We start from the raw sequence: 27008 nt of genomic DNA, 5'->3' as shown, positions 1-27008 counted from the left end.
TTGAGACACAACACAACGACATCAAGCCACATCACAACGACATCAAGACACAACAACAACAAAATTAAGACACAACACAATGACAACAAGCCACAACACAACTACATCAAGACACAACACAACGACATCAAACCACAACAACAACAAAATTAAGACACAACACAACGACATCAAGCGACAACACAACGACATCAAGACACAACACAACGACATCAAGACACAACACAACGACATCAAGACACAACACAATGACATTAAGCCACAACACTAAGACATCAAGACACAACACAATAAAATCGAGACACAACACAACGACATCAAGCCACAACACAACGACATCAAGACACAAAACAAAAACATCAAGCCACAACACAACGACATCAAGACACAACACAACGACATCAAGCCACAACACAACAACATCAAGACACAACACAACGACATCAAGACACAACACAACGACATCAAGACACAACACAACGACATCAAGCCACAACACTAAGACATCAAGCCACAACACTAAGACATCAAGACACAACACAACGGAATCAAGACACAACACAATACTTTAAGACACTACACAACAGAATCAAGCCAAAACACAACGACATCAAGACAAAACTCAACGACATCAAGACACAACACAACGACATCAAGACACAACACAACGACATCAAGACACAACACAACAACATCAAGACACAACACAACGACATCAAGACAAAACTCAACGACATCAAGACACAACACTAAGACATCAAGACACAACACAACGACATCAAGACACAACACAACGACATCAAGACACAACACAACGACATCAAGACACAACACAACAACATCAAGACACAACACAACGACATCAAGACACAACACAACGACATCAAGACACAACACAACGACATCAAGACACAACACAACGACATCAAGACACAACACAACGACATCAAGACACAACACAACGACATCAAGACACAACACAACGACATCAAGCCACAACACTAAGACATCAAGACACAACACAACGGAATCAAGCCACAACACAATGACATCAAGACACAACACAATGACATCAAGACACAACACAACAACATCAAGACACAACACAACGACATCAAGACACAACACAACGACATCAAGACACAACACAACGACATCAAGACACAACACAACGACATCAAGACACAACACAACGACATCAAGACACAACACAACGACATCAAGACACAACACAACGACATCAAGCCACAACACTAAGACATCAAGACACAACACAACGGAATCAAGCCACAACACAATGACATCAAGACACAACACAACGACATCAAGACACAACACAACGACATCAAGACACAACACAACGACATCAAGACACAACACAACAACATCAAGACACAACACAACGACATCAAGACACAACACAACGACATCAAGACACAACACAACGACATCAAGACACAACACAACGACATCAAGACACAACACAACGACATCAAGACACAACACAACGACATCAAGCCACAACACTAAGACATCAAGACACAACACAACGGAATCAAGCCACAACACAATGACATCAAGACACAACACAATGACATCAAGACACAACACAATGACATCAAGACACAACACAACAACATCAAGACACAACACAACGACATCAAGACACAACAAAACGACATCAAGACACAACACAATGACATCAAGACACAACACAACGACATCAAGCCACAACACAACGACATCAAGACACAACAAAACGACATCAAGACACAACACAACGACATCAAGACAAAACTCAACGACATCAAGACACAACACAACGACATCAAGCCACAACACAACGACATCAAGCCACAACACTAAGACATCAAGACACAACACAACGACATCAAGCCACAACACAACAACATCAAGCCACAACACAATGACATCAAGACACAACACAACGACATCAAGCCACAACACAACGACATCAAGCCACAACACAACGACATCAAGCCACAACACAATGACATCAAGCCACAACACAACGACATCAAGCCACAACACAACGACATCAAGCCACAACACAACGACATCAAGCCACAACACTAAGACATCAAGACACAACACAACGGAATCAAGCCACAACACAATGACATCAAGACACAACACAATGACATCAAGACACAACACAACGACATCAAGACACAAAACAACGGAATCAAGACACAACACAATAAAATCAACACACTACACAAGAGAATCAAGACACAACACAACAGAATCAAGACACAACACAATAAAATCGAGACACAACACAACGACATCAAGACACAACACAACGACATCAAGCCACAACACAACGACATCAAGCCACAACACAACACAACGACATCAAGCCACAACACAACACAACGACATCAAGACACAACACAACGACATCAAGACACAAAACAACGGAATCAAGACACAACACAATAAAATCGAGACACAACACAACGACATCAAGACACAACACAACGACATCAAGACACAACACAACGACATCAAGCCACAACACAACGACATCAAGACACAACACAACGACATCAAGACACAACACAACGACATCAAGCCACAACACAACGACATCAAGCCACAACACAACACAACGACATCAAGACACAACACAACGACATCAAGCCACAACACAACGACATCAAGCCACAGCACTAAGACATCAAGCCACAACACTAAGACATCAAGACACAACTCAATGGAATCAAGACACAACACAACGACATCAAGCCACAACACAACGACATCAAGACACAACACCAAGACATCAAGACACAACACAATAAAATCAAGCCACAACACAACGACATCAAGCCACAACACAACAACATCAAGACACAACACAATAAAATCAAGACACTACACAACGACATCAAGACACAACACAACGACATCAAGACACAACACAACGACATCAAGACACAACACAACGACATCAAGCCACAACACTAAGACATCAAGACACAACACAATGGAATCAAGACACAACACAACGACATCAAAACACAACACAACGACATCAAGGCACAACACAACGACATCAAGCCACAACACAACACAACGACATCAAGACACAACACAACGACATCAAGCCACAACACAACGACATCAAGCCACAGCACTAAGACATCAAGCCACAACACTAAGACATCAAGACACAACTCAATGGAATCAAGACACAACACAACGACATCAAGCCACAACACAACGACATCAAGACACAACACCAAGACATCAAGACACAACACAATAAAATCAAGCCACAACACAACGACATCAAGCCACAACACAACAACATCAAGACACAACACAATAAAATCAAGACACTACACAACGACATCAAGACACAACACAACGACATCAAGACACAACACAACGACATCAAGACACAACACAACGACATCAAGACACAACACAACGACATCAAGCCACAACACTAAGACATCAAGACACAACACAATGGAATCAAGACACAACACAACGACATCAAGACACAACACAACGACATCAAGACACAAAACAACGACATCAAGACACAACACAATAAAATCAAGACACTACACAACAGAATCAAGACACAACACAATAAAATCAAGACACAACACAACGACATCAAGCCACAACACAACGACATCAAGGCACAACAACAAAAAAATAAAGACACAACACAACAAAATCAAGCCACAACAAAAAAACATCAAGTCACAACAAAACGGCATCAAGACATGACATAACGACAATGACATCAAGACACAACACAATAAAATCAAGACAAAACAGGACTGAAATGCTTACATTGACATGAAATATTAAATCATTCACAACCACCTACATACATTATTGCTGCATATTTATCCTCAAGAATGCTTTGACCCGTTACCACGTCACATAAAGCCTAAGGGAATGTCTGCCAATTCCACCATGTGGTTGAAACATATCATTTGAATTACAGTTTTTTTGGATTGCTTAAGCACGGTTTTCAAAACAGGGCCTGTGTTTTCAAAACACTACACACAATTAGCACAACCACACACCCAATTAGCAAAACACTACAGATCATTTGCATAATTAAACACTCTTGTAAAAACTATACACTTCTGTTTAAAAAACACATTTTGTTACCATATGAAACACTTTTAGCACTTCTACTTCCCTATGATTAGAGGCTACCCTCAACAAAGTACAAATATAATGTAAATCCACATAACACACAAGACCAATGACTGAAGAAACGTGTTTATTTCTCAACTCGCCCAAAATTTTGACATGGAGATTCATAATACTGTAACAAAATGTCCCTTTACATATTGTACTGTAAGTTTACTGTAAAAAAACAACACAAAAATTAGACATTGTCTCTTCTCCTAGCTGGATCTGGCCAGAGATTTTTATCAACATAGCAGGCAATTTTGTCATTAGCAAGACACCTTGGAAAGAAACATCTTGAATGGCGAATCCATCCTTGAACTGCTGCTACCTCCATCTGTTCACAGGCCTCCTCCTTGTCCTCTTCATTCTCCTCCTTGCTCTTACTCTTTCTCTGACTCTTTTCATTGTGCTCGAAGTCCGATGAACTCACCTGCTGCTTTTTAAAGTGCTTATACACCTGATTGGTGTGTCTACCGTTTAGCAAACAAGTGTTTGCACACCTGATGACTGTGTTGAACCAATTGGTTGGACGGTGCGGTAATTTGACAGTCAGTGCTTTGGTGTTGCAAGGAAGTGACTTCATGATAGATTTTTGTGCGTAATGTATGTTACGTGTGTTAAGTGTTTTGCAAATTACTGTGTGGAGTTTTGCAATAAGTGTGAGGTTGACAATGTGCTTATAGTTGTGCAAATATGGGCTGATGTTTTGCTTGGTTTGGCTAATACTGTACTACTTTTTTAATTTTAGTGTCTAAGCAATCCACAAAAACTGTAATTTAAAAAAAAACACATTTAAAAACAGACTTGTTCAATCAAGCTTTTGAATTTGAACATGTCTGTTTTTAAATTTACAATTTGTTAAAACTAAATGTTTTAATTAATCCAAATTATACATTTCAACCACATGGGGGAATTAGCAGACATTCCCTTATTAGTATAGATATACAGCTATAATGTATGTAGGTGATTTTTAACTAATATTTCATGTTGACATATAATGGTTACATAAAATTAAACTGATCGTAGTATTGATATCTTTATAAGACTGCAGAATCTACAGAACAGTGGCAAGGAAAATGCTTTTCTACCGCGCTACAAGAGCGCTCGAGTGGTTGTGGCTTGATTGTGTTGTGTTGTGATCTTATGTTTGCTTTTTAAATTTCATTGTGTTGTGCACTACAGGGCCACCGTAAGATGGTTGGCAGAAACGGCAGAATTAGCTGAGTTCTGACACATTTCTACCGTCACGCAGTATAGCGTCAGACCACCAGCCTTGCTCAGCATTTGAAAACAGTGCTGTAGACTTGCTTTCAGTCTGTGTAACTGTCAGAACATACAGAGATTGATTGCCTGGCTCCTATCATGGCTTGTTGGGCACAGTGATTGCGCTAAAGTGGTGTTTGGATGTGCTGACAGCAAATAACATCGGGCTGCTTTAACACGCTTCAAAGCAGGATGAAAGAAAACGATCTGCAGCATCAAGAGAGACAGGCGGTGAGCATCGCCAGAGGAAACTTCGCCCACCCGCCCGCCAACAAAATAAATAATGAAATAAATAAAATCTTGACAAGTAGCAGACTTTAATCAGAAAGTGTGTTCGAACCGCTGGGCGTTTGGGAGCAGAGATTGGTTTTGATGAGAGCAAAATACACCCCCAGGAGCCGTGAAAATCTCAGAGTCTTTGAAAAAATGAAGTCTCCACGTTTAACCTGAATGTTTTTCCTAGCATCTTTAATGCTGCGTTCTTCAGCGCTGTGTTAGTGTGTCTCTCTGCCTCTGTCCTGCTTGAGGTGTGCATTGTCATTCTTGTTTGTTTGACCAGTTGCCATTTAAAAGCTATCTGCACTGTTGAGTCCCTAAACACTGACAGTTCCCTCCCGGGCAAACGGCAGCCCACTCGCTCTCATTGTGCATGTGTCACTCAGCCCAGAACCACAACTGTATGCTTGGAGATTGGAAAGACTCGCATCTCCTCTTGTCCTCTGTTCACACCCTCCCTCTCTTCTAATTTATTTTTTGGTCTCTTGACGACCGTCTTGGATCACTTACAGCTTTGAGACCGTAACAATCGTCTCATCAATTAATGAATGAGGAGGGTTCCCACGGTCATGGAGAACCTGGAAGTACCATGAAGTTATTTTGAATTTTCTTCTGCTCACTAAGGATGCATTTATTTGGTAAAAAATACAGGAAACGTATTGATATATGTTAAATAATTTTATTACAGGTTAATATAAAAGTTTATATATATTATATAGAACTTTATATAAGTTCATTTGGACAACTTTAAAGGCAATTTTCTCAATATTAAGCTTTCAAAATGTAACTTATTCATGTGATCAAAGCTGCATCATTAATCATTAGTCTTGGACATGATCCTCCAGAAATCATTCTAATAGGATGCTTTTCTGCTCAAGAAACTATTTTGATTAGTATTAATGTTGAAAAAATGTGTGCTGCTTGATACTTTTTTTTAAGATCAATGAATACAAATGCTAAAATAGCTGCATTTAGTTCAAATAGAAATCTTTTGTAACATTAATGCTTTTACTCTCACTTTTGATCAATTTAACGTGTCCTTGGTGCATTGTTTATCCTTTTGATCTTTTTATTTAAAAAAAATCACAAAAATCCAACCTTTCATTTAAGTAAAATAATTGACAATGGGGGGTAAATCACATTATGAAATAAATGCTTTTCTCTAAAACACACTGGCCACAATTGTTGGTACCCCTAGAATTTTAAATGAGTAAAATATCTCTGAAGTATATTTATATTATTATTTAAATTTTTTAGCACACCAAGGTGACAAGGAACATGAAATTGTCCAGCTAGGATGTCTTGTTTCACAGGAGTATAAGTATAAGGAGGCATAAAAGCCAAATTCCCTTAATCATTTATCACAATGAGTGAAACCAAAGAATATAGTTCTCATGTGCAGCAAAAGATTGTTGAGCTCCACAAAATAGAAAGAGGCTGTGGGAAAATAGCTAAAGCATTGAAAATCCCCATTTCCACCATCAGGGTAATAATTAAGAAGCTCCATTTAACTAAAGATGTTACAAATCTGCCTGAAAGAGGACGTGTGTGTATATTGTCCTAATGCATGGCGAGGAGGAACGTTTGAGTGCACAGAGACTCTCCAAGGATCACAGATGGAGAATCGCAGAGATTAGTTGAGTCTTGGGGTCAGAAAGCCTAAAAAAAAAAAATTCAAACAAACCCTACATCACCACATGTTGTTTGGGAGGGATTCAAGAAAAATCCTCCTCGCTCACCCAGAAACAAACTCCAGCACATTCAGTTGTCAGAAACGACTGGAAAGTCAAGAGGGACCTGGTTCTGTGGTTAGATGAAACTATAAAATAGCTTATTTGGCACCAAATCTACCAGATGGGTTTGGTGCAAACAGGGATAAAAAGAACCCCATGCCCACGGCTAAAAATACCACTGGATCTTTAATGTTGTGGGCCTATTTTTTTGCTGGAGGTCCTGGACATCTTGTTCAGATACATGGTATCATGGATTTTAGCAAATACCAAAAGATAAAAAATCAAAACCTGATGGATTCTGCTATAAATCTAATAATGGGCCGTGGTTGGATCCTCCATCCGGACAACGATCCAAAACAAACATCAAAATCAACACTGAGCACAAAATGAAGCTTCTGGCATGACCGTCCCAGTTTCCTGACCTGAACCGTATAGAAGATGTGTGGCTGAACTGAAGAGAAGAAGCACCAGCATGGATCTGAGAATCTGAAGGATCTGGAGAGGTTCTGCATGGAGGAATGGTCTCTGATCTCTAGTCAGGTGTTCTCCAAACTCCTCAGGTATTATAGAAGCAGACTCAGAGCTGATATCTTGGGAAAAGGAGGTTGCAAAAAGTATTTAATAAAAGGGTACCAACAATTGTGGCCAATTTGTTTTGGAGAAAAGCATTTATTTCATAATGTGATTTACTTTAATGGTAGGTTAGATTTTTGTGAATTTTAAACAAAAGATCAAAAGGATAAACAATGCAGATTTATTTTTTACAGCCATATTTGATCATATTTACCAGGGGTACCAACAATTTTGACCACGACTGTGTATTACTAAATATGCACAACATTCCTGTGTGGACAAATATTTTTCAAAAATATGTGTAAAAAAATAATTTCAAATCTTGTTTTTCGTGCCCTAAAAGCAATAAGAACACATGGGAAGATACATCTTGACTGAGATTATCATAATTCATGCATGCAAGTGTCAAACAACATTGCACACACATCAATTTGGCTTCTACCAACATAGATTATGCCACTAGAGCAGGGGCGTGGACTTTTAGTCACCAAGGACACATTCAATTGATCAAAAGTGAGAGTAAAAGTATTAATGTTACAAAAGATTTCTATTTGAACTAAATGCAGCTATTTTAGCATTTGTATTCATTGATCTTAAAAAAGTATCAAGCAGCACACATTTTTTCAACATTAATACTAATCAAAATAGTTTCTTGAGCAGAAAAGCATCCTATTAGAATGATTTCTGGAGGATCATGTCCAAGACTAATGATTAATGATGCAGCTTTGATCACATGAATAAGTTACATTTTAATATATATATATATATATATATATATATATATATATATATATATATATATATATATATATATATATATATATATATATATATATATATATATAATGAATTACAAGTAATGTTCATTACATAATTACTATTTGATGTCACTAGAGAATAAATGCATTTAAAGTAATATGAATTACATAATCAGATTACTTTTAATGTAAGGAGTCAAGTAACATGTTACAAGTAGCATGCATTTGTAGTGATTTTTACTCAGTTCACCGATGACGTAGTGATTTTCAGATCACGTGTCATTTAAGGTGTGGTTATAAGTGTATCAGATGACCCCTCCCTCTTTGATACGGGGCACCAGCTAAGAATACTATCTTAACAATATAAGAACACTCGCAAAAGAGCTGTTCAGTAATTCAAAATTAATGTAAATTAGAGGGAGTTGGTCAGCTGATTTATCTGAAGGATTTGTGAGTCTGGACAACCAGTAGAGTCTTTGATCATCAACACAATGAAGACACGGTGTAATAAAATGAATTAAATTTATTAACAATATATATGCAAGAGTAAATACTTCAACGATTGATAATGCTAGTAATGGATATATACTTCTAAAGGATAGTAAACTAATTATCAAAAAGTAATGAATGAAACAATAAAACCAATAAATGATGTGAACACAGAATGGATAAATGCAATGCTGTTGAACAGAATGTAGCAATGGAAGAGAATTGTATGGGAATGCTTCTTATGGGAACCACCTAATGGTTCTGGCACATGGTGATAAATAAATGCTTATTTATCATTAAACAAATAATAAACCTATTATTTGTAACAACCTGACCTCAAGTAATAGTTATCTAAACAGGTTAGAAAACATATGCTGCATGTATAAACTAATGCCAAGGTCTCTAGAAAGAGGTTTGGTAAGTTTATATTTACGTTCCACACAGTCGGGTGATCAGTCCTGGCAGTAGATACGTCTTCCACTGGTTATGCGGGTAGCGTGCAGTGGGAAGGGCGCAGAGTTGCGAGTAGCCGTTGCCACGCTGGGCTGAAGGATGCAGAACTCTGGTTGCGCCAAGAGGGTCCTTAAACGTGGATCGGGCAGCTGGGTCAGTCGAATCTTCACAGGGTCCTTTGCAGGCTGGCTGCGTCACTGAGGAGCTGTGTGGGACCGGCAATGACTGCCGATGCAGAGGTCCTTGGTGGACTGGATGTGCTGTTGGAGGAGTTGTAAAGGTCAGATAAGATCTCTCAAGGAGAGAGAGCCCTTTTCCAGCTAGAGTTTGCCGAAAGCAATATAAAGGTTTTGCTCGCAAAAGCTTAACCTCCACTGTCTTGTAGTCTCTTTCCTCGTCAGGTCAGAAGCTCAGGACGTGGTGTGTCTGTTAGTGTCTCCTTCCCCGTCGGGTTAGAAACGCAGAACGTGGTGTGTCTGTTAGTGTCTCCTTCCCCATCGGGTTAGAAACGCAGAACGAGGGTGTGTCTACCCGGGGGACATATTTATCCCTTTCCGATGAGGAGGAGATTGAAATCCGGCGCCTTTCCAGTCCTGGAGTGTGATTGGCCACTGGGTTCTGAAGTAGGCACGGTGTTGCCCACCCTAGTGTGGAACTCATTTGCATAGCATAAAGTGGCATGTTAAAACAATGTCTTAAATGTTTTACCCATGCATTATTTCTTAAGTCATCGTCCACGCATTCGTTTATCTGTTAATGGACCTGTCCCGTGGACTGTTGTTTTTACAGTCAATAACCATTAACATAAACTGCACTTTGTGTGAAGATGAGGTGGATGAGTTGCAGTTCATATACATTTAAGACCTCCAAACATGTGTATGAATGGATTTAGATAGACCTCTGTTGCCTCTCTTTTGCTGCTGCCTCCAGGAGGTCCTGAAGGAATTTTTATGGCAGCACTTGCCTAAACCTTAGGAATGAGTTTGGAGGTTAAAATCCACTTGTAGACCAATGAGAAGTCCTCTCTTTGGTGGTGGTGGGTGCAGAAGGTCCCCCCTTCCTGCCATGTAAGAGGTGTCTGGCAGTTGTCTTGGCATCTTATCTGATGTTGCTGAACATTTGTTTATGTTCATTCACCAAGGGTCCAATCATAGTGTGGCACATCTTCTTCCACACCGGTAGTTAGGGAGGGGCCTTGCCATAAACTGGTCTCTGGAATGCCACCCTAACTGATGTTCACTACACATTACATAATCAGATAACTTTTTTATGTAGATCTGATCACTCATGTTGCAGGATTTGAGGAATCAACAGTGTGGCATTTTACATGCTGAAGTTCTAGAGGGTTCTGAATAACTTAGGAAACACCTCTATTGAGCTGTTTTAAATATCTTTTGGGGAGGTAGTTTTACATGAGGACTGGAGTGCAAAAGGAAATAATGTAACCATCTATGTAACCATCTACTCTTAAGAAATGTTATTTGTCTTGTCATAGAAAATATCTTTCTTATAGTACTAATGTATTAGAGCATGAAACCAGATCAGACTTTTTTATGAATTCTGTCTTTAAGCAGTGAACTCGAAGTTTAAACTCAGAAGACTTGAAAGTTGTTCTACTCTACAGAACGCAAGCAAATCTAAAAGCAAACACACACACACACACACACACATGCACACGCACACACACACACACACACACACACACACACACACGCACATGTCGTGTTTCCATGTTTTATGGGGACTTTCCATAGGCGTAATGGATTTCATACTGTACAAACTGGACATCCTATCCCCTTACACTGCCCCTGCCCCCAAACCTACCCATCACAGGAAACATTCTGCATTTTTACTTTCTCAAAAAAACTCCTTCTGTGTGATTTATAAGATGTTTTCCTCATGGGGACCTAAAAATGTCCCCATATGCCCCCACATTTTGTCCCCATAACGTAGGGATTACCAATTCGCACATACGCACACACGCACACACACACACACACACACACACACACACACACACACACACACACACACACACACACAAGCAGGTGAACAAAATAGAAATGGATGAATGAAAATGGAAAAGAAAAAATGGAAACTTAAGTATGGAATTATACAAGTGAAAGAGTCAGTCACTCACTGAGTTGTATTATATACTGCCACAATTTAAAGTGGTTTATATCTTATCTTAGCACCTCAATGGATGCTTGCATTGTCTAAATCATGTAACAAATGTCTGGATGCAGTCCTAGATAAGTCTATTGTTGTTTTTTCCCAGAGCTGGTGATGCTTAAATGAAGTAGGTAGTGTTGGAAAGTTATGTCAGATTCTCCCAGGGTGAAACAAATATTCTTCTTCAGGTGTGACTGAGATAGTGGCCTTTAAATTCCACCTTCTGTGGATGGACTGCCCATTCCAACGGTGTCATTTTGAGCTAGAAAGAGTTTTTGTGTACAAATCCAGTTTTATGTCATGGGTGTGTTTTAGGCGTAACGTGCAATAAACCAATCAGAGTCTCATCTCCCATTCCCTTTAAAAGCCAGTTGCCCTTGCACCATGGCGGATTCACTATTTGCATGGAGGAATAATAGACACCCTCAACCTGACAAGTCAGTTTAATACATGTGTGTATTGCCATGTTTGGTTAAATAAGTAGCCAATGTCATTAGTCATTACTGCAAAGACTATCCATTATGACATGTAGACAGTGTTATCTTTATATACACAATAATAATCTTTTACATACTGTTATATCCACCGATCAGTGGGCCATGTAATTCCAATCAATCCCGGGTGGATGAGAGAGAAATTATTGTGTTTGTTTTTGATAAAGACGTTTTGCGAGGCCTGTGCCCTTTAACCAAATGTTTTATAAAATAGAAAAAAAAAATTAGTTTCTGAAAACGGCACTGGAATGAATGTAAGTCAAGTTTGCTGATTTACAAATAATTTTTGATTTGTTTAATTTCCATTGATTTACTATAACATTTATATAAGCATGTTTTATCCTCAGTTCCGTTTAACTAACGTTTTCATACAGAGATCGATACGGAGATGTCATTAACGTACCAACACTTTTTTTCTTCAAAGACAGACAGAAATCTTTAATGGGAACCTTAACGAGGCCCTGCATTGATTTTCTGAATGTCACTCCGTTGTTTGAAAGAGCACATCATCCGTTACGCTTATTCTTCAATCACACGTTCATTACTGCTCAGAGGAAAAGCAATTTTGGTTCACACAAGAATCATTTGGTCATAAATGTGCCGAAGGTAAACTTGTTTAAGAACTACGCTGTTACAGGATGCATGAGAGTCGAGGTTCTTTTGCTGCGCAAGGAAAAGTGCCAAATGTGTTTTTATTCTCTAGAGAAGGCGCTTGCCTCCAAATCTCTTAATGGTTTGATATAAGAAATTAGGTGTAACACTTGCCTGAGGAGATGGATGAATTATTAATAGAGTAATGATTTAAATAAGTAAATAATTTATACTCCTCTCTAACTGCACATCTAAGAGAACTTTCATTATTGTCCGGAGAACATGGTCCTGTTCTTTGTTCTGATGTGAAAACAGCAAAATCAAAAATAGACCACAATGAAAAAAAAAAAAAAAAAAAAAGTGTCCGTCACTTTTTTGTACCTCTATGTCAGGGGTAGGTAAGTTCAGTTCTAGAGAGCTGCTGTCCTCCAGAGTTTAGGTCCATCCCTTCTAAGCCACCACAGTATAAAACTCATGGCTCCCAGAATGCATTGTAGCTTTAAGTGTGTCACCATTGTTGAGATTCATATGCTGATTCTTGATATATGTGTGCATCTGAACTTTTCCCCCTTAGAATGTATTTCTAAAAATCTAAATTCTTAATGTCTGATCTGTGGCAAGAAAGTGTTGTTGGTTAATATTATTCATCAATATTTTTAGTCAGTGATTAATCAAGAGTTTTTTTGATTATTCAGAGATTATTGGAGTTTAATCAAAGATTTTCTTTGTGATATGGTTTATGGCTTCTTTTAATTTGCACAGATTGTGTTTTGTTAATACTGTAACAAAAACACAAACTCACATAAAAGGCCAATAGAGAAAAAACTGCCCAACTAAAGGGACATTTTTCAATAAAATATCTAAACCTGTTAATTCTCAATAAGAGATGCCTTTCAGGGTTGGAGCAAAACTCTGCAGGACAGCGACTCACTAGGGCCGAAACTGCCTGCACCTGCTCTAAGAAGAGGAAAGCAATGGTATATTTGTACCCTAAAGACCAATTGTGTTAGCCTGACAAGCCAGACCCACATCAAGATGTTTGGTCTGGAAACTCACCATTGACAGCTCAATCCGAGGGGCGGGATAAACGGTTGTCTTTCAAACTCCCTCTGCACGCGATAGGATAGCGCTACAACCAACCAGAGCAACGAAGGTGAAACAGAGTTTGTTGATAGATTAAACATTCGCCGTATCCGGTCGGCAAAACTCCGAACACATCTTCCCTTTTTAAGAATGACTTCAGTGCCGTTCTTTGTTCTTTTCTCAGAGAAAAGCTTAACTCCAAGTCTTCCAGAGTCGCGGTCAAAGCTGATTCGAAAGACCGCCGTTCGCCAGTTTCTGTGTTTACTAGAAGCACGCAAACGCATCTCGGCGGTCATCATTATGGCCCCGCCCACCGACTCTATACACGATGTGATTGGCCCGGCAAGAGTTAGGGGAATACAGCTCAGAAGGGTATTGAGAGTTGCTAGACGACACTCGCGGGCAGATTAAATTTGCTGCCACTAGGGTGCGTCTGGATTTCTAGGCTACAATTGTGTACCTTTAAAGCACAGTTTACAGGTTGTGTTCCCCAAGGAACAAAATTTTACCTCCACTGTACCTTTTTTTTCTGAGAGGGCAGTATAAATATATCTAAAATTCTTAAATCAAGATGCTTTTCCTAGATAAGAAAAATTGCATAAGATATTATTTCTTGTTTTCTAGAAAATCAAATCAAAATGAAGTTAGTTTTTGCTTAAAACAAGCTACATTATCTGCCAATGGTGTAAGAAAAATAATCTCATCTCTGTTTGGGACAGAAGCAAGAAACACAAAAAACATTTCAAACCCCAGTGGCAGATACCTTTTTCTGAACTCACTTCATTTTGATTTTATTTTCCAGAAAACTGGAAGAACTTTTCTTCTTTTCTTTTTTTTTTTTTAATTTGCCAAACCATGTTGCTCTCATGGGGTCCACATACAACGTCAACGTTACATTGCTTTAATATCCAATAGTGAGTCAAACAAAATGAGATCTGACCTTTATACTGATAGTTAGGCAGTATAAACTAAACAAGAGTATCCAGATATATATAATATTAACTATACAAGAATAAAAGAAGAAAAATGTAATCACTACTCATGGGTATAACATGATTTTAATATGCCACCTAATATGCCTACGGCTCATTTTAATTACATGTTTCTCAGTCAAACTCTGACAGCATCAAATTAGTATTAATGTATGAAATATATTAATCTCTCAGTGGAGATGATGGTGAAATTGACGTTAGCCTTAAGTAATTAAAGATGTGATCTATAAGATTATAGACATAACCCTATGTTAAATATATCTCGCCAACATGATAAAAGGATGATGTTGTGTTTTGGCATTATTTGTGTTGTTTTTTTCTTCAATCATCCTGTGATTGTGTAAATACCATTTAGCTTTTGTAATGACATATTGTGCAGTGATCGAGGTCAACACAAATGGAAGAGAGAAAAAAAAAGCATATAAAAGCAGCGAAATTAAGTGTTGTGCCCTGCTGAGCCCTTTATTGAACAACAACAGGATTGTGAATTATTGCTGTTGTGTTGCTGCTACATCAGATTAGGCTCTTTGCATTTGTCAGAGGCTTTGTTCAGAGTCGCCGCTAAAGCCGTGTGATTCTGTTTGTGCTCTGTCCATGGTGCTGATCTCAAGTCAGTTGCCAAACTATACTAAACTGTATTTGGTGTACTGTTGATGAGTAACAGTACGAGAAAACACTACTCATTTAGAGAAAAAGGGACAGACTTGCGTGACTGAACTATATGTGATTCTGGAGCACAAAACCAGTCATAAGTCTCACGGGAATATTTTTGGCAATAGTCAACAATACATTGTATGGGTTAAAATTATCCATTTTAACTGGACATTAAGTAAAGATGTTCCAACAAGATAAACCATATATAACTTAACATCATATAACATCATTTAGACAACTTTAAAGGCAATTTTCTCAAAATTTAGATTTCTTTGCACCCTCAGATTCCAGATTTTCAAATAATATTGGCAACATATTGGCCTGTCATAACAAAAAAGCCTCAGGAAATTTATGTGAAGTATGAAACTTATCAGGAAGCTTATGTATTTTCAATATAATTACCCTTTTGACTGGTTTTGTAGTGCAGGGTCACATATTTCCTACAATTTTCTGTGGAAGCACAATGATAAAATACAAATAAAGCAACAATTAAATACAATATGCATTCAATGCACTTCATTATGTTGCATTAGAGCCAAAAGTATTCATGGTTTTTTTCAGAAAAGTGCCAGATATTTTCATTTTATTCCAAAATCACTTGAACTGTAGTTATGACAGTAATTATACTTTCAAAGTTCAAAGGGATTTTCATGGGCAAACTAGGTGTGTTTATCCACATTGTTGGCGTGTTTCTATTTTGGGGAACTGAAATCGACTGCCATTGACCAACAAAAGCCTGAACTAAAGTCAACAGTGCAGTATTTTTGTGTGTTATTTAAAGGCCATGTTTGTAATATGCACCTTTAGGTGGGTGGACAGCACGCATACTCTCATTCCGGCGGACTGGGGTTCAAGTCCCGCTTGAAGCTGGTGGTTCCAATGTGGGTGGGTGGGTGAATGTTTCATTGTCAATACAACTGACAAATTTAAGAGAACATCATATAAGTAGACTTCATAAATTGATGTTGGTTTCCTATAATGGTTTGGTCAGCATTATGGTGGTCAGTGTTCCCTTTGGTTGGACACTTGGAACCTCATTTATATCACAATCATTTGTATGCAGGGATGAAACAAGGAATCAGTTATTTGTCAACATTCAGCATATAAAGAACAATGTAACTATTACATCGTAATTTTTTTTTTTTTATTTTTTTTTTTAACTAAGACACAAGATCCTTACAAAACTATTTTATGTGCCATCTTTATTGGGCTAATAATAACAAAAGACAGCAAAAAAAAAAACTATACATCAAAGCAATTTCTAAATGTATTCATGCCACGATGCACTTTTGTTACTCAGACATATCAAGTTTTGCATTGTTAAAATGATTACACTCTTGTGTAATCGACGCCGCATCCTAAATAAATCTGTCTCTTCCGTGATACCCTGAAAATTTTGAATAATCCGATCTAATATGATTTCCGACCTGTAAGGTTGCCAGAATAATAATCTTACACGGTGTGTTAATAGGCCAGAGGAGAACTGGCACCCCGACTGAGTCTGGTTTCTCCCAAGGTTTATTTTTCTCCATCATGCCCCGATGGAGTTTTGGTTCCTTGCCACTGTCGCCTTTGGCTTGGCTTGCTCAGTTGGGGACACTTAAAATATGATTAAAGTTATTCAACTTATTATACAAATAAAATATATGAATTAGGTCTTATTTAATTCTATAAACTATAATACTGATCTGCCAACATTGTCGCTATATGATAAATTAAAATAAGCTGATAACATCACTGTTTTCTCCAGTACGGCTGTACAGCCAAATCTAATTTTGTCGCAATATTATCCTGTTTGACACTGTGAAGCTGCTTTGACACAATCGTGATTGTAAAAGCGCTATATAAATAAAGTTGATTGATTGATTGATTGATTGATTGATAAAAAAAAAAAAAAATCCAAGTTAAGTTAACAAATTGAAATGTACAGTGTGCAATTTACTCCAATCTATTCTCCTCACTTTCTATGCTGACGCAGGGTAAAGAGAAGTTGCTGACCATCTTACACCGTTACATGGACATCCATGGGACGGTGTACTATGAGGCCCAGCGTCCCCCAGAGGTGCCGGCATTCGTCAGGAACCACGGCTTACTGCCCCAACAGGAGTTACAGCAGCTTCTGAGAAAGGCTAAGGTACTTAGAGCATGATGTACTTTTAAATCTTTAATAATCAGTGACGATATTGCAGTACTCCCTAAAATGAACTAACTTAATTAACTAATTGCAGTAAGTATTACACTGTAAAAAGTTATTTTAAAAATAAGTTTACCTTATTTTTGAGCTAATTGAAATTAAAAATATGAGTTAATACTATGAACATTTTTGAGAATCGACAACCTTTATTAAAATATTATTAAAGGGGCGGTGAAATGCTGTTTGATGCATACTGAGCTTTTTACACTGTTAAAGACTTGGATTCCCATCCTAAACATAGACAAAGTTTATTTGTCTAAATAAACTAAATTTGTCAAAAACAAAGTTGGACGTTTGATTGAGTATTTATGTGTCAAAAATACTCCTTCCGGTTTCTCACAAGTTTCAGAGAGTTTTTTTTTTTCGTTCATGGGTTCGCTTGACGTCAGCGGGTCGGAATGTCCTTTTTTGGGCCTTACGGGCTCTTCTCCCGGAAGGGTGCGCGTGCAAACGACCAGAGCGAGAGAGGAAATCCACGCCCCATAAACACTGCTCTGAAGGTGCAGATCCACTTGTCCGAGCTCCACTTTATTCCTATGGGTGACGTCAAGCGACTTTAACGCGCCCGCATAGCATTCTGGGAAGGCAGCGCTGCATTTGAACCGATTTGAACACAGAAATGACGGGAAGCGTCACAACATCACGCTTCAGTCGCATCGCAAAAGTGGATCTCCACGGTCACTGCTGTCACAGGACTTCACAAAATCAACAATGTTACCAAAGAAGTGTTTTTTTTTTTTTTTTTTGACTGTTTTTTGACCCAACAATAAAGGTTCACAGTCCGACTTTGGAAGCAGCCGGTGAGTAAAACTGCTTCAAATTTCTATGTTGTTGGCTATCGTCGCGTAAGTAAACATCAGTAAATGACACGATCTTATAGTTAATTTATCAATAAAGCATGCGATCTATGGTGTGTGTTTAAATACCTTTGTTTAGCTGACCACTATAGGTGGCAGTTTGTTTATTGTAAAATCACCCCAAACATAAACCTAGGGGTTCTCACAAAGCGTGCTTCTGCATTCAAATGCGCTAACGGTTACTCCATTGTTTTTCTATACACAAGTCTGCTGTGCAAAACCATTTTGCTTGCTACTGCTAATGTTTAGTCGCATACAATAGTCCATAAACCGAATCATGTCCTCATAAACTGCGAGTAAAGACACACAAATGTCGACAGGCCACTAAATACAGCACATACCACAGAGACAGACGTCCTGCTGTTGCTGCTTCTCCTGTTCAATTTATTTCAGCCTCCGAATGATTCTGGATCATATCTGTATTAGTTGAATCAGATTGATAGCCATGGTTTATTTAGGGTAATGTTTTCTTCTCCACGCTTGAGGATGTCACAGCTTTCAGACGCTCTCATGCAATAGCGGCGCACGCACTCGTGATTCTTTAGCTCCGCCCACACGATACACCTCCATCCACTCGTTTTTTTCCGGAAAGACTTGGTACAGCCCATTTTTCTTTTAGAAATATAATAAAACTAAAGACTTTTCGGAAATATGAGGGATGCAATACTACTCTAGAGGTACTAAAGATTGACATAAGATTGACTGAAACTGAGTGTTTCACCCCCCCTTTAAAAGATTGTCTAAGCATATTGGGTAACCTTGTGTGTTTTATTTGTGATGACGCGGTTAAACATGCCAAATTGTGCCACATGCCACATTTTTAAGTGGTTCAGATACAATAATATTTTGAGTTTCTATTTATTAAACTAATTTCCTTCATTTTATCAACTCAAATTTTTAATTTCAATAAACTTAAAATTTTAAGGTAACCAGGTTACTTACTTTTTTAAGTTAAATCAATAATATGTTTTTTACACTGTAACTTTTGTGTTACATTACCTTTGAAGGTTTAAAAAAAAAAAATCTTCAAGTGTTTAATGCAGTAATGCATTCAACAACATAGCCTATATAACATACCCCTTCACTTAGAATATTTCTTGACTGCTAGAGCTACACAATCTCTTGACATTGCGGGTTAAATTACCCCTAATTAATTAAATTAGTATAATTGTATAACTCTTTATTTTGAAAGTTGAAAGAACAAGTTTTTTTTTTTTTTGTCTGTTCCCATGCATGCACGAGTGTGCAAGTGACTACATTATGGAGAAGAGAGAATTTTTTAATCAGTAATTTAAAATGCTTAAATGCTTAAGCAAGTTAATTGAACTAAAAATAAACTTTTTAAAAGAGTAACTCATATTTATGTGTACATTTATAAAGTGCACAAGTAATGTAGAACGATTGTTCTACAATTGGAGCAATTACTTGGGGGACTTCCCTCATCAAATATTCATACTCGTTATTAATTGTGTTTTGATATGTAAAAATGCAATTAAGGTATTATTCTGTTGAAAACCCCAATTTAGAGTTTATAACAATTTATACCTTTACATTTTCTCCTAGCTATTCATGGGATTTGGCTTTCCCTATGAAGGCCCCGCCCCTTTAGAGGCCATAGCCAATGGATGCATATTCCTGCAGCCAAAGTTCGACCCCCCTCGCAGCTCCCTCAACCATGAGTTCTTTAGAGGCAAGCCCACTTCCAGAGAGGTAAGTGCAGTTTACAGTTTTGCGCGCACTTTTAGCAACAAGGACACTGTCAAAATGTTAACACCATTTTAAACAAATGTTCTGGAAACAGCTCATATGTTGTATGTATAAACTTACAAAAAAAAAAAAAAATCTATTTCCTTAAATTCAAAATCAAATTAAGCTATGCTTCCTATTTGCGACCTCATACCAAAATAAGGAATTGCTTTAAAGTTTAAAAGGCAATCTCAACTTAGTTCTGAATGGCACGCAGTTCTGATGTTCTCATAATCATTATCAGATCTTTAAAGCATTGAGTGACCACTTATCATTGTAGTGCACTCATGTGTCAGGTCTGATCAGTTTTGATTTAGTTTTATGTGTTTCCATTTCCTGTGTTTACTTCCTGTCTTCATCAGTTGACCTAGTTTCCTACTGTGAGCCTGTTAGCAGTGTTCATTTTGCCAGCTATTTCTTAGTTTTAGTTCTGAGTCAAATGTACTTTTTAGTTTGTATCATATTTGTAAACTTTGTTATTAATTAGTAAACTAGACATTTTAGTCTAGTTTTACTCAATAAAAACTAGTCACATTTTTAGCATTCTGGAATTGGGCATCACCGTTATTTTGCTTATAATTAAAATTACAACAATCGTTGTGATTTGAGAAACTTTTTTTTTTTTTTTTTTACTTTAACCTACACTCACCTAAAGGATTATTAGGAACACCTGTTCAATTTCTCATTAATGCAATTATCTAATCAACCAATCACATGGCAGTTGATTCAATGCCTTTAGGGGTGTGGTCCCGGTCAAGACAATCTCCTGAACTCCAAACTGAATGTCAGAATGGGAAAGAAAGGTGATTTAAGCAATTTTGAGCGTGGCATGGTTGTTGGTGCCAGACGGGCCGGTCTGAGTATTTCACAATCTGCTCAGTTACTGGGATTTTCACGCACAACCATTTCTAGGGTTTACAAAGAATGGTGTGAAAAGGGAAAAACATCCAGTATGCGGCAGTCCTGTGGGAGAAAATGCCTTGTTGATGCTAGAGGTCAGAGGAGAATGGGCCGACTGATTCAAGCTGACAGAAGAGCAACTTTGACTGAAATAACCACTTGTTACAACCAAGGTATGCAGCAAAGCATTTGTGAAGGCACAACACGCACAATCTTGAGGTGGATGGGCTACAACAGCAGAAGACCCCACCGGGTACCACTCATCTCCACTACAAATAGGAAAATGAGGCTACAATTTGCACAAGCTCACCAAAATTGGACAGTTGAAGACTGGAAAAATGTTGTCTGGTCTGATAAGTCTCGATTTCTGTTGAGACATTCAGATGGCAGAGTAAGAATTTGGCGTAAACAGAATGAGAACATGGATCCATCATGCCTTGTTACCACTGTGCAGGCTGGTGGTGGTGGTGTAATGCTGTGGGGGATGTTTTCTTGGAACACTTTAGGCCCCTTAGTGCCAATTGTGCATCGTTTAAATGCCACGGCCTACCTTAGCATTGTTTCTGACCATGTCCATCCCTTTATGACCACCATGTACCCATCCTCTGATGGCTACTTCCAGCAGGATAATGCACCATGTCACAAAGCTCAAATCATTTAAAATTGGTTTCTTGAACATGACAATGAGTTCACTGTACTAAAATGGCCCCCACAGTCCCCATATTTCAAACCAATAGAGCATCTTTGGGATGTGGTGGAACGGGAGCTTTGTGCCCTGGATGTGCATTCCACAAATCTCCATCAACTGCAAGATGCTATCCTATCAGTATGGGCCTACATTTCTAAAGAATGCTTTCAGCACCTTGTTGAATCAATGCCACGTAGAATTAAGGCAGTTCTGAAGGCGAAAGGGGGTCAAACACAGTATTTGTATGGTGTTCCTAATAATCCTTTAAGGTGAGTGTATAAGCAGAAATCAAGAGAATGTCAACCCACATGCACGGTTTATTTGCTCAGAAAATTAAAACAGTAGAATTCCTAATAGGAATTTCAGTAATTCCAAATTTCATTAATGTTTTTTTTTGTATTAAAACAACAACAAAAAGTCTTTGGGCTCTATTTAAAGAATATGGCCTGATGCGCATGGCGCAGGTGCACTTAGGGCATATCCAAATTCACTTTTGCAATTTAAAGCGAAATGAAAATGATTGGTCCAAAAGGGCTGTACCTAAAAGAGGCTAGGCTCAAATTACTAACATACTCTTTTAAATAACACCAAAAAATACTGCACTATTGACTTAAGACCAGATTTTTGTTGGTCAATCATTTTTAGGTACTCAAAATAGCAAGGTGCCAACAATGCACCTGAACACTCCTGGTTTTCAAACAGCACGGCCTTGAGCGGGTCTGAGTGCATTTGCTATTTGCACAACATGTCGTGAAAAGAAACCAAAAAAAGTGTATTTATTCAGAAACCAAAAAAAAAAAAAAAGATATATATATATATATATATATATATATATATATATATATATATATATATATCCATGTTTGGATTTATTACAGTCCATCACTGCGAAGGTCTGATCGCATATTTATTAGCAGCAAAAAGTGCAAACGGCTTGTGAAGGAACACAGACTGACTGAATGACACGTTCATTTAAGAAGAATCTCTTAATGGAGATCGCTAAACTCCAGCTTACCTTTTTGTCCTGTTTTCTGTGCTTTTAGATTGTCAGCGGCACTTCTGTAGTGTAGAGAAAGCATAGTGCATGACTTTGTTTTTCTCCTTTGCGTCGTTTTGATTTTCTGAGTATTTGTTAATTTGATTTACTGTTCATTAAAGTTGACTGCTGTGTTTAGATCCGGCCTCAACTCATCCCTCGCTGCAACCACTCAACGTGACATCATGATCGTTAACACTCTTTTATTTCCTCCCATCAGGTGTCTTCTCAGCATCCGTACACTGAACAGTACATCGGCAAACCCCAAGTCAGAACAGTAGACTTCAACAACTCTCAAGAATTTGAGACAGCTGTTCAAGACATACTCAAAGACAAGGTAACTTTAGTTCAGAGTGGTTTTATATAGAAAAGAGACATTTTTTGGACATAAAATGTACATGTTCTTATCAAGATGTAGTTGGAAGAGGAATATTTAAGGGATGCTCTGACCTTGTTTCATATAAATCTTTCATGTCACCAATTAACACTGTAATGCCATGCAGCGTGTTTTAGTCTCAGTTGCTTTCTCGAAGCACAAACTTCCTGTTGTTATGGAAACGTATGCCATGTCTTTCAAAAGTTTGAAAGCAATATGAAGGTTTTTTTTTTTTCATCCAAAAATAGGGAAAACAAACAAAAGAAATAACACGTCTCCAAGCATAGATAACAAAAGTCTGCAATATACTGATGCACACTGTCTTTCTAAACCTGGTTTGAGTTTCACCATCACCCATGTAATGATGATTTTTTGTGTCAACACAGAGGTAATATTATCATTTCCAGGTATGATTTCCCATCCTTGCTGAAAATACTTGTGCTGGTTTATACTGCTTTGGGGCTGGACTAGCTAGCCTTATGGAAATACCGGTACATTTTATTAGGGGGGATAAAATAGGTTAGAATTTGGGGCATTGGTGAAACCTTATAAAAGTGTAAATGTCGTGATTTTCATACAAATAGCTAAGAATACTTTGCCTACAGATGGCAGTTGTTTTAATTTAGTCAGGCTATCACTTTATTAGTCTTTTATCTTGTATTTCACGCTCACAGTCTTTGCACACTGAGTCCGTAATTCGCATGCGAAATTTACGCACGTCAAAAAATGAATTCGACCTCACGTTATGTCAATCATGCTTGCACACTGCCTCCGAAACTTTCGCCTGTCAAAAAAAAATCAGAACAGGTTGGATTTTCTGCGTTTTCGCATCCGTAAAAACGCATTTTGAGAGACGTTTTGACAACTCAGAGCCACCATATGTATTATTCTAGCAAAAATACCACAAATATTATCATATCACTGCTATAATTGTAGCACATTAAGACTCTGTAAAGCTGTGTGTGTGTGATCAGATCCATACAGCCAGGTGTTCGGGATCAATTGATTCACGGAAATTAGTGGTCTTCTTTTTAATATTTGGCTCCAGTATCGCTAGCAAAGCATCAAACTGAGCCACTGAAACTTTGAATCTGTCGGTCTGGATAATCCCGCTTGATATGAGGGGAAACTCCAGGAGTGGATGAACAATATCTCCTCAGGACAAACAAATCATCCTCACTAGACGTCACTTTGTCTTGTTTTGTGTCCCCGCAACGCATTCATTAATACGCATCGGACTCAGTGTGCATGGTCTCTGTGCTTGACGAATTTTTCGAATCACGAATACGAAAAACGAATGCGAAAATTTTGGACTCAGTGTGCAAAGACCTTAATGCTGCATCACAATTTGCATACTATCCATCCTAAAAATTCAAATTAGGATTAGTGAGTCCCAAATCGTAGGATGTTAAAATGAACATTCCAAAGACATCCGGCTGGTCTACTTTTTCTGGCTGGAATCCGAAGTGCGGATCACACACCGTAAAGGCTAATAGGGCCTGCAATCGCACATTGAACGAAGATTTGATTAGAACTACAAACAATGATTACAATTCTTTAAAAACTACAAACATGACAGATGTGCAAAGCAGATGGTTCAGTAGAGAGGTTTAGATAAAGGGGTTTGAGTGATTAATAATCAGTATATGTATGTTATCCACATTACATCTGCTACAGCGTTGTGAACTTTTATTCCATTGTGAACATTTACTTTTAAATGCATCGTTATGCAAATTGCAAACACATGAAGAGAGCTCTCCGGTGAGTTTGTTGAAAATCAGTGGGTCTGATTGAGGTTGAATGAGAGAAACACAGGCATGGCAGATTCGGATTGGATTAAAATCACAAAGTATGCCTGTGAAACGATTTTTTCTAAAGTCCTCCATGAAAACTAGTCCTGTCCGAATATTGCTTAGACCAGTATTCATATGAATATATTTCCCCACGTCAGCTCTAGAAACCTTTGAAATCTCCATCAGACGCTAAATACAGGCCCATGACTCACTGGATTTGACATCATGCGTGTCAAAACAATAAAAGTGATGGAGAAGAATATTTGTGAGCTTCATTGGAGAGGATTTTTCCATAAGTTCAGTCAGTTCCTCACACAAAGCTATCACTTGTTTCCTCTGAGCACAATTATTCTTGTTTCCGAACACTCATTCCCTAAACACTTAACCATCTGCCATTAGTTAGCCAAGACAAGAAGAGTGTTCACTTGTGATTTATTTAAGAATATAACATTGAAAATATTGTGCACAGTATGTTAAATATGAATCAAGACACATAGTTTTAATCAGGCTTCACAATAATGACATGCATGGACCGGTATTAAATATATGAACAGCTTGTGATTTGATTGCTGCTTAAGATGAATATCTGTTTCTCTTTCTGTTTGTGACTGTATCTGTCTGTTTGCACAGGTGGAGCCTTTTATACCATATGAGTACACTTGTGAAGGCATGCTGGAGAGAGTGAACGCTTACATTCAACATCAGGTACGTAGGAATTTTAAGGTCAATGCTATTGAAGAAAAAATATAAAATAAATGTACACTGATCAAGCGAAGTGAATGACACTCATTATCTCTTCATCACGGCACCTGTTAGTGGGTGGAATATATTAGGCAGCAAGTGAACATTTTGTCCCTAAAGTTGATGTTTTAGAAGCAGGAAAAATGGGCAAGCGTAAGGATTTGAGCGAGTTTGACAAGGGCCAAATTGTGATGGCTAGATGACTGGGTCAGAGCATCTCCAAAACTGCAGCTCTTGTGGGGTGTTCCCGTCTGCAGTGGTCAGTATCTATCAAAGGCAGTCCAAGAAAGGAACAGTGGTGAACCGGCGACAGGGTCACGGGCGGCCACAGCTCATTGATGCACGTGGGGAGCGAAGGCTGACCCGTGTGGTACGGTCATCACAATATTAGGCCTGATCTGGGTATATATTTCTAACTATAGACAATTATCAGCATTCCCATTTATTTGTTTGCCATTTGATTCCCAGCAATACACACTTTTAATTAAAATACACAATTTGAGTCAACTTTGCTTATTCTCATTTCTGGACTATTAGCCAATCACACAGGAGCCAACATTATGACAAAATGGCAAAACAAGAGCCCCTTTGAATCTCCTCCAGAAAAGTTTATCATTTAGTAACTTTTAATTGTATGATTTAGGACACACTGCTATTTTTGTTGCATACTGCTTAGGGCAGAAAGTGTTCGAATTGTGAGAAGTGCAAGTCTATGATCTGCGTTACGCTTACACATGCACACGTAGACAGAAATGGAAGAGAATAAGCGTAAGCATATTTTTGAGTATGATGTGAACTACGTGTATGCTGAGCTTGCTAGTCGGTCGCCTTTGGGATTTGATGTGAGCACATGCACTGAAAAAACACACTTCTGAGAAGCTGAATTCTCTGAATGCTTTGTTCAGCGCCTTCAATACTAACCACCTTTTTTCTTTTTCTTTTTTAGCTCGAACCT

At 38.2% G+C, this 27008-nt stretch overlaps 1 protein-coding gene across 2 annotated transcripts in view; it reads left to right on the top strand.

Annotated features, from left to right (window-relative positions):
- Positions 1-27008, top strand: part of LOC137092861 (alpha-1,6-mannosylglycoprotein 6-beta-N-acetylglucosaminyltransferase B-like) — a 201477-nt gene that overhangs the window by 170336 nt on the left and 4133 nt on the right. For both annotated transcript variants that reach the window (XM_067457377.1, XM_067457386.1), the window contains 4 exons: positions 17701-17856; positions 20337-20483; positions 23364-23480; positions 25943-26017. In XM_067457377.1, coding sequence (XP_067313478.1) covers positions 17701-17856; positions 20337-20483; positions 23364-23480; positions 25943-26017 — 495 coding nt within the window. The remainder of the gene's footprint in view (positions 1-17700; positions 17857-20336; positions 20484-23363; positions 23481-25942; positions 26018-27008) is intronic.

The sequence above is a fragment of the Pseudorasbora parva genome, chromosome 2 (assembly GCF_024679245.1).
Source record: "Pseudorasbora parva isolate DD20220531a chromosome 2, ASM2467924v1, whole genome shotgun sequence".
In the NCBI taxonomy this organism is placed as follows: domain Eukaryota; kingdom Metazoa; phylum Chordata; class Actinopteri; order Cypriniformes; family Gobionidae; genus Pseudorasbora; species Pseudorasbora parva.
This window is presented reverse-complemented; position numbering and strand designations above follow the sequence as displayed.